The sequence below is a fragment of the Penaeus japonicus genome, unplaced genomic scaffold (genome assembly GCF_977035675.1).
Source record: "Penaeus japonicus unplaced genomic scaffold, GWHDUDI00000001_assembly GWHDUDI00000303, whole genome shotgun sequence".
Lineage (NCBI taxonomy): Eukaryota > Metazoa > Arthropoda > Malacostraca > Decapoda > Penaeidae > Penaeus > Penaeus japonicus.
In genome coordinates, this window is record NW_028234705.1 from 10,001 (window position 1) to 20,000 (window position 10,000).

Here is a 10,000-nt window from a genome sequence, read left to right on the forward strand (position 1 = left end):
TCTATCTATATCTATATCTATCTTAATCTTATCTAAATCTGATGGATACAAATTACATTTTCTATTCTGTGCGAAAATGTATTTTTCCCACTCCCTCGACCTATCCCTCCTTTGCTCTATATCTCCTTTCACTCTGTATCATTCTTTCAACCTATCTTTCTATCTTACTCTAAACTGATCTTTCTATTTTTCTATCTGTCTCCCAACTTTTCTTTCTCTCAAGCTATCTTTCACCTAGTCTTCCTCTCTCTCTACCCATCTTTCTCCCAACCTTTCTTTCTCTCGAACTATCTTTCTCTCAACCGATCTTTCTATCTTCCCCCCAACCTTCCCATCCCCCCTGTTACACTTTAAATCTAAGTTGACTTTTGAAGCATCAATATAACTTTCAGTGCAATAGAAGTTACATTTAAAACATCATCCTCTTCAGTACAATTGAAGTTAAACTTAGAGCCTTAATATCATCTTCAGTGTAACTGCAGTTACAAAAACATAAATATCATCTTTGCTGCAATTGAAGTTATGTCTAAAGCATTAACATCATCCTCAGTGCAACTGCATTTATATTACGAGCACTAATATCATCATTGGAGTTAATTCTCGGAATTATTATCACCCTCAGTGCAATGCATCACAAGTCATAAGAATTAATATCTTCCTCACTTTCGCATCCTCGCCCTCCGACCTGTTCGCCGCATTCCCAACGTCCGCTGTGTGTTGCTCCTGTAAAGTAAAGGACTGTCATGCCTTCTTAACGGGACGGGAGTGTATACTGAACCATGTAGAAGTACATATGTGTGAATACAATACTTCTTCATTGTTTCTCTCCTTATTTTAGTCTCTTTCTCTCTCCTCTCTTTTCTTTCTTCTTACTCTTACCTTTAGCTCTCTGATCTCCCTTTCTCTGAGACATAGGATATCCTTCAGTTCGCTGTTTTCCGTCTGCAGATTAGTCACCTCAGTCTCCGTCCTACTCCTCTCCCGTCCTTGCTCCTCCTGCATATCCTGTAGAAGACAACACTGTAGGGATGTCTCTGTCCTAAAGGGATTAGGGAGAAGAACCTAGCATCACAGGCAAAGCAAATGGAATTGCACGACCAAGCAGTAATCTCGCTTCGACAAATAAAATCAGTTTTAAAAAGGGGTTGATGTATTTCGGAAGCTCTTGCTCTTACCTTTAGCTCTCTGATCTCCCTTTCTCTGAGACGTAGGATATCCTTCAGTTTGCTGTTTTCCGTCTGCAGATTAGTCACCTCAGTCTCCATCCTACTCCTCTCATGTCCTTGCTCCTCCTGTAAGAGAAGACAACACTGTAGGGATGTCTCTGTCCTAAAGGCTTGAGGAGAAGAGCAAGGCATCACAGGCAAAGCAAGTGGAATCGCACGACCAACCAGTAATATCATTTTGACAAATAAAATCACTTTTAAAAAGAGGCTAATGCATTTTGGAAGCAAAGAAAATTGCTCATCATGTTGCATTTACATTTGCACAAACCCTGCAACCTTTTCTCTCTTCGTTTGGAATAGTTGAGGTTCACACCTACAAGGACTTATTCAGGAAGCTCCAGGTTCTCCAGACAAAAAGCTACTAATAACACAACGCTATCTCACACTAACTCTCCTCTTTCTTAACCATTGTTCTATATCTGTCCCTTTCCTCTCCTCCTTTCTCTCTGTCATTTCGTCCCTCTTCCTCGCTCTCTCCTGTGCATACCTTGAGTAATACAATCTCCTCTTCCTTCTTCCTCAGGTCTTCCTTCAGGTCTCTGGTCTCCTTCTGTAGATTCACTGTTTCGTTAATTTTCACACTGATCTCTCGCTCCTTTTGCTCGTGCTGCTTCTGGATGAGTAAGGAAAAAGTATCATAAGTGCTCAAAAAGACAAACGAAATGAACATTCTCTCTAACATTCCCCCCCCCCCCCCATCTCTCTCTCTCTCTCTCTGCTCATGTTGTTGCTCATAATTGCTTCGCTCATGATAACAACCATCTCCTTCCTGACATTGTCAGAAGATGGAGGGAAAGCTGATAACCACAGGATAAGGAAATTGGAGTCGTAAAAGAATCAAGCAGATCAAATACTTATAAAAGATTAGCCGTCACCAAAACCCTCACATTTTGCTTTGCATTTCATTCTATTTACTCCCCTAGTTATGGATTTTAGAAATGTTTTCTTTGATTGCTATATTTCCTGTCATTCCACTGATTTTTCTCTATCTTTTTATTATTATCAAATCAAAATTATTTCTATTTTATAATTCATTTTCTCTCCAAAAACTCACCTTCAGCACTTGGATTTCTTTTTGCAATCTGATCCTTTCCTTCTCGGTTGCAACCCAACCTTGCATCACGTGTGTCTGAAAGTAATCAATATTAAACAGATAAATGCATTAACATGTTATGTCTCATTATTAAAAAAAAAAAAAAAAAAAAAAAAAAAAAAAATAGAATCCTTTTGTGATTTAGTAACAGTGCCACTCAGTAACCATGGCACTGCCCATGATGCACAACTTTGAAAACCAATGGTGACAGAGGAAGGACCACAGTCTGACCAATACAATCTATTACCATGGACACGCTTTGGAAAAGTTCCATGCCACGGCTCTCTGTGGAGGAAGATCTCGGCATCAAGTCCTGCGGAGTCCTTCCACTCTTATTCTTCTTGTACGTGGAAGCCCCAAAGTTCATCAACGTGAATATAGCGAGGAGATGCCCTCGTGAAGCTGCTTCGTGAAGGGGCGTGTTGCCATAATCATCTGCAGCGTCCACGTCGGCCCCGCCCTCCCGAAGGACTTCCAGCACTGCCGTGTGTCCCTTCAAAGCTGCCCAGTGCATTGCTGTCTGTCCTGAAGGTAAACTTGACTGTAGAACTTGTCAATGTTTAAATGTTACTATTCAATGAAACACTTGTTTAATTTTCTTATTTTCATTTTTATTCAAATTTATTCAGAAATAAGTGAAATGTGAACGTAATGATATATAAGTTATACATGTAATAATAAAGATTTGATATATATTTAAGAATATATTCTATAAATCAAGATATATGATGATGAAATATGACAATATTGATGACGACAATATATATACATATATATATACATATATATATATATATATATATATATATATATATATATATATATATATATATATATATATATACATATATATATGTATATAGATAGATAGATAGATAGATAGATAGATACATAAATATATATATATAAATATATATAAATATATTTAAGAATATATTCTATAAATCAAGATATATGATGATGAAATATGACAATATTGATGACGACAATATATATATATAAATATATATATATATATATATATATATATATATAGATAGATAGATAGATAGATAGATAGATAGATAGATAGATACATAATTATATATATATATATATATATAAATATATATAAATATATTTAAGAATATATTCTATAAATCAAGATATATGATGATGAAATATGACAATATTGATGACGACAATATATATACATACATATATATATAAATATATATATATATAAATATATAAATATATATATATATATATATATATATATATGTACATATATATATATATATACATATATATATACATATATATATAAATATATAAATATATATATATATATATATAAATATATATAAATATATATATACATATATATATAAATATATAAATATATATATATATATATATATATATATATATATATATATATATATATATATATATGTATATTTCTATTTATATATATATATATATATATATATATATATATATATATATATATATATATATGTATTTATATTTAAATATATATATATATATATATATATATATATATATCTATATATACATATATATATATATATACATATATATATATACACAGTATATAAGGAGATTGGAGTTATATTCATATATAACAAAATATTGATAGAGGTAAATTGAAAAAAATATATATATAAAGATAATTGTTACAGTATAATAAAGTTATAAAACAATATAACATCTCTGAAAATAAAAATGAAATTAACCAATTATATTTTATAGATGAAAATAAAAATAACAATAGTGTTAATATAAACAATGGTATTAATAATGAGTTTGGACAACTCATTAATGGGAACATAATGATAATGGATGATGAGCATGAAGATGAAAAGGAAAGAGAGAACTGAGAGGGATAATGAGAAGAGAAATAAATATGATGAAGTGTGGGAGAAGGAGAATTGGACAGATAATGAAGTGACAAAGAGTATAAGAATTATATAGAGAATCTAAAGTGACAAAGAATAGTAGAAGGAAAATTGTACAGAAAATATAGAGTGACAAAGAGTAGGAGAAGGATAATTATACAGAAAATATAGAGTAACAAAGAGTAGGAGAAGGATAATTATACAGAAAGTATTGTGACAAAGAGTAGAAGGAGAATTATACAGAAAGTATGGAGTGACAAAGAATAGGAGAAGGAGTATTATACAGAAAAAATAGAGTGACAAAGAGGAGGAGAAGGAAAATTATACAGAAAATATAGTGACAAAGAGTAGGAGAAAGAGAATTATACAGAAAGTATAGAGTGACAAAGAGTAGAAGGAGAATTATACAGAAAGTATAGAGTGACAAAGAGTTGCAGAAGGAGAGTTATGACTGGAATGATTCTGAGACTTGCGAGGATAAAAATGAAAATGAAAACTGTCGTGATGATGTTAATGAGAATCAAAATGAGAAGGGAACTGAGGTTGGGAATGAAAATGTCAATGCTAATTTGAATGGCAACAATTGTTATAATCGTAATTATTATCATATTAATGATAATGATGCTAATGAAAATATTTTTGAAAAATACAAACTAAAAGAAAAGCTTATGAATAAGCACGAAATGACTAGAGAATGAAATGAAAGGGATGGAAAATGATGAAGAAAATGAGAGTGGAAATGAAAATGGGAAAGTATTCATGAATGAGAATCATCATGATTTGAAGAATGATTATGATCATTATAATTTTAATGCATATTCTGATGGCAATGATATGAAGGAAAATAATAACCATAATGAAAATAAGGATCTCATTATACTTCTATCATTGTTGTTGGAGTTACTATTATCATTAACATAATATTTATAATGAAAGAAATTATGATATCAGTCATAAGAGTTATTAAAAAATAATAATGGTCATTCTAACTAGTTTGATATTAATATTGATAATAATAATAATGATTGTTATCGTTATCTTTAATGTTTTTATATAATCATAATCAATGTTATTCTTATTCTTATCATTATCATCATTATTATGGTTATTTTTATTAGTATTATCATTATCATTATAATAATCAAACTAAATAGGTAATATCTTTTTTCGTATGAACTTATATTATTGATATTTCATTTGGATATGTTACCTTTGTACTTAGCAAACCTAACTTAAGTTGCGAGAAGAGGTATTTTGTAAAACGAATGCTAAGTAGTGCATTCCTCTTAACAGCACCTGCATAGCCATGTTTGTTGCAAGCAAGCTGTGAGCAGACTTGGGTGTTTGCAAGAAGGAAGAACAAGGAAGCCATCGTGTTATCCTCATTGTCATTACCATCATGATTTACCGACACTGGTACTATGAGTGATAAAGACCTCACAACTACAACAAAAGCATGTAGGAGAACAAGAACAACAGGATCATCAGCAAAATTATCAATGATGACAAGAGGAAGGATAACCTATGATAATAATTGAAATAGAAATAGGAGTAATACGAATAATTAAAACAATAATATTTTTAACTATAACAATAATAATAATAATAATAATAATAGGAATCATATGTATAAAATCATATAGAAAAAAAATGAAATAAAAATGAAAATTATATCAATAATGAAAAGAGTAAAAGAGGAAGAAAAAAGATGAATGATGAAAAGTGACTATTACAAAAGAAAATTCTTGAAATAATAATACAAATGTAATTGTAATAAATGATAATAAAAATTAATATTTTTTTGATAGTATTAATCATAACATTGAAATTCATATGATAAATGGTAATGAATAAGTAACATTTACAAATAACTCAAATAAACAACTAAAACATAAGGAATGGATAAATAGAAAAGAATAATGAATGATGAAGGAATAAGAAAAGCTGATGATAGAGGTATCCTTATTAGATCTGAATAATAATTGTTATAAATTTCCATGAAGACAAAAAAGAGAAAAGAAACAAAAGCAAAATTCTTCTGGTGCCTTTAAGAAGTCACTCGCTTCCCAATCGTTACCATTGTTAGTCTTGGCGTTCACTTCTCCGCCCTTCTCAAGGAGCGTCTCCGCAACAGCATCATGGCCATTGCCGGAAGCATAGTGTAAGGGAGTCAGACCTGAGGGAGGAAGATGCTTGTGTTAGACGTCTGTTTGTGAGTAATGAACGTGAGAAGGGAAGTGAGGATGACAATGCGAAGGTGAATGTGAGTGAGAATAAACATGAGAAGGTGAATGAGTGAGAATGACAATGTGAATGTGAGTGAGTGAGAATGACAGTAAGAAGGTGAATGCGAGTGAAAATGAGACTAGATTTTAGGAATGATTAAGGTGATAAGGATAAGGGCTAGGAATAGTATGAATATTTTGAATATTAATAAAATTGCAAATAATAAGAAAGTTACTGAAAATAACAATTAGGAAAAGGCATAGAAATGAGAAGGAAAAAAATGCGTATGATGATAAGAAGGAATATTTTAATGAAAAAGAACGTTTGATAATCATTTATCAAAAAAAAAAAAAAAAAAAAAATATTACTATGATAATTTTTGTAATTTTTATTGTTTTTATTATTATATTTACGAAGACCATTGCAATAATAACAGTAATCATGATAGCTATAATGATAGCAATGGTAATAAAATGATACAAACATATCAATCATAATGATAGAAATATTGGTAAAGATAATTATGAGAATAACATGAATAATAATGATAATGAGGAAGATAAAAATAATAAAGAAGATAATAATAATGATAATTCTAATAATAATGATAATTATATAATATTAATAATGATAATAATGATATTGAAAATATTAATGACGATAAAAATAATAACAGCAATGATGATTTCTAAAAATGATAATAACATAAAAATAATCATTATCATTAAAAATAATCATTATCATTAATGATAATTACAATTCATAATAAATTTATAATCATTTATAATCAATATTTAAAATATTCATTATAATAAGAATTATCATCATAATCAATAAATATTATTTCCATCATTACTGTTATTACTATCATTATTCACCTTCCAATCACCATCATTATTATCATTATATCATTATCATTAGTTCCATCATTATCATGAGAGTGTTATCATCAGTATCATAAAATATTTCCTTCCTTAATATTTGTGGGGTTTTCTTGCCACATTCGTGCAGTAAAGATAAATATTATATTAAAGATAAACATTCGTGCAGTAAACATCAATATAAATAAGTAAAGATAAATATAAGATATTCGTGCAGTAAATAAAGATGTTCTTTAGCCATTGAAACACGTGGTGGTGTTGAGCGTCTGCTAATTTATTCAGAAAATCATATTGATATAAAACGATTTACACTTCTGTTTGAATGCAGTTAAAATATATAGTCTTCATAATGGAAAAAAACATACACCTGATAAATGGTGTAACATAAACAAAACATGTCTTTCTTGTAGTAAATAAGCGTAAAATAAAAAACATCAAATATTGGTGGAACATGGGAGACATTACGTATGTCAAAGAAAACGGACCCGCCGTTCGGGGGGACTTAACTAAACTTTTATATTTCTAAATTTATTACTATCATTATTCATCATCACCATTATTATTATCATTGTTATCATAAATATGTCATTACCATTAGCATTAGTTCTATTATCATCATGAAAGTGTTATCATCAACATTATCAGTGATGATTACTTTATCATTAATATTGTTATCATTACCACCATCAACATTATGAAACTTTTCATTATCGTCATTATTGTTGTTGCTTTTGTTGCCATTACTTTCTCCATTATCATCATTGTCTTTGTCATCACTGACAAAGACCTCGCAACAACACCACCAACAAAAGCATGCAGGAGAACAAGAACAGGATCACCATTAAAATAACAATAAGAAGGATGATAACAATTGATAATTTAATAAAAATGGGAGTAACAATAATAATAATAGTAATGAAATAATAATGATAATATGAATAGGACCATTGATGATGATTATGATTAATGATGCGGATGATCATATTTCTTTTAGATAATCATGAAATAATAATGATATTATCAATAATAATTGAAATCATCATACTTATTATTATCAGAATTGTTATAACTAATTATTATAACATTTATATTATAAAGAAACAGAAAAATTTATTTATTTCTATTTTATAGAATAATCTATGAAAATATTTTATTGAAAAATTCATAGAATAAAGAAATAAATATCAATGAAATTAATAATAAAAGATGATAAAGATTCCCTAATCAAATTATAACAATAATTGTTATAAAATTCCATGAAGACAAAGAAGAGAAAAGAAACGAAAGCAAAATTCTTCTGGCGCCTTTAAGGAGTCACTCGCTTTCCAATCGCCTTACCTTCATCATCCTTGGCGTTCACTTCTCCGCCCTTCTCGAGGAGCGTCTCTACAACAGCATGATGGCCGTTCCAGGAAGCACAGTGTAAGGGAGTCTTATCTGAGGGAGGAAGATGCTTCTGTTAGACGTCTCTTAGTGAGTAATGAGCGTGAGAAGGGAAGTGAGGATGACAATGCGAAGGTTAATGTGAGTGAGAATGAAAGTGAGAAGGTGAATGTGAGTGAAAATGAAAAGGTAAATGTGAGTCAGAATGACAATGAGTAGGTGAATGTTAGTGAGAATGACAATGAGAAGGTGAATGTGAGTGAGAATGAAAATGAGAAGGTGAATGTGAGTGAAATTGAAAGTGAGAAGGTGAATGTGAGTGAGAATGACAATGAGAAGGTGAATGAGTGAGAATGACAATGCGAAGGTGAATGTGAGTGAGAATGACAATGAGTAGGTGAATGTTAGTGAGAATGACAATGAGAAGGTGAATGTGAGTGAGAATGAAAATGAGAAGGTGAATGTGAGTGAAATTGAAAGTGAGAAGGTGAATGTGAGTGAAAATGAAAAGGTGAATGTGAGTCAGAATGAAAATGAGAAGGTGAATGTCAGTGTGAATGACAATGAGAAGGGTAATGAGAGTGAGAATGACAATGAGAAGATGAAGGTGACTGAGAATGAAAATGAGAAAGTGAATGTGAGTGAGAATGAAAATGAAAAGGTGAATGTGAGTGAGAAGGACAATGTGAAGGCGAATGTGAGCGAGAATGACAGTGAGAAGGTCAATGTGAGTGAGAATTACAATACGAAGGTGAATGTCAGTGAGAATGACAATGAGAAGGGGAATGAGAGTGAGAATGATAATGAGAAGGTGAATGTGAGTGAGAATGACAATAAGGTGAATATGAGTGAGAATGAAAATGAGAAAGTCAAATTGAGTGTGATTGACAATGAGGAGGTGAATGTGAGTGAGAATGACAATGAGAAGGTGAATGTGATTGAGAATGACAAGAGAAGGTGAACGCGAGTAAGAATGACAATGAGAAGGTGAATGTCATTGAGAATGATAATGAGAAGGTGAATGTGAATGAGAATGACAATCAAAAGGTGAATGTGAGTGCGAATGACAGTGAGAAGGTGAATGAGTGAGAATGACAATGAGAAGGTGAATGTGAATGAAAATGACAATGAAAAGGTGAATGTGAGTGTGAATGACAATGAAAATGTGAATGTGAGTGAGAATGACAATGAGAATGTGAATGTGAGTGAGAATGACAATGAGAAGGTGAATGCGAGTGAGAATGACAATGAGAAGGTGAAAGTGAGTGAGAAGGTGAATGTGAGTAG

General features: G+C 30.7%; 1 protein-coding gene across 1 annotated transcript in view; it reads right to left on the bottom strand.

Moving 5' to 3' along the window:
• The window catches only part of LOC122247047 (uncharacterized), a 19,620-nt gene that overhangs the window by 7,116 nt on the left and 2,504 nt on the right, over positions 1–10,000 (bottom strand). The window contains exons 2-9 of the mRNA XM_086535393.1: positions 8,669–8,767; positions 6,301–6,399; positions 2,567–2,844; positions 2,281–2,355; positions 1,714–1,839; positions 1,176–1,292; positions 880–1,005; positions 664–723 (exon numbers count right to left, since the gene is read on the bottom strand). Of these exons, the coding sequence (XP_086391519.1) occupies positions 664–723; positions 880–1,005; positions 1,176–1,292; positions 1,714–1,839; positions 2,281–2,355; positions 2,567–2,844; positions 6,301–6,399; positions 8,669–8,767 (980 nt within the window). The remainder of the gene's footprint in view (positions 1–663; positions 724–879; positions 1,006–1,175; positions 1,293–1,713; positions 1,840–2,280; positions 2,356–2,566; positions 2,845–6,300; positions 6,400–8,668; positions 8,768–10,000) is intronic.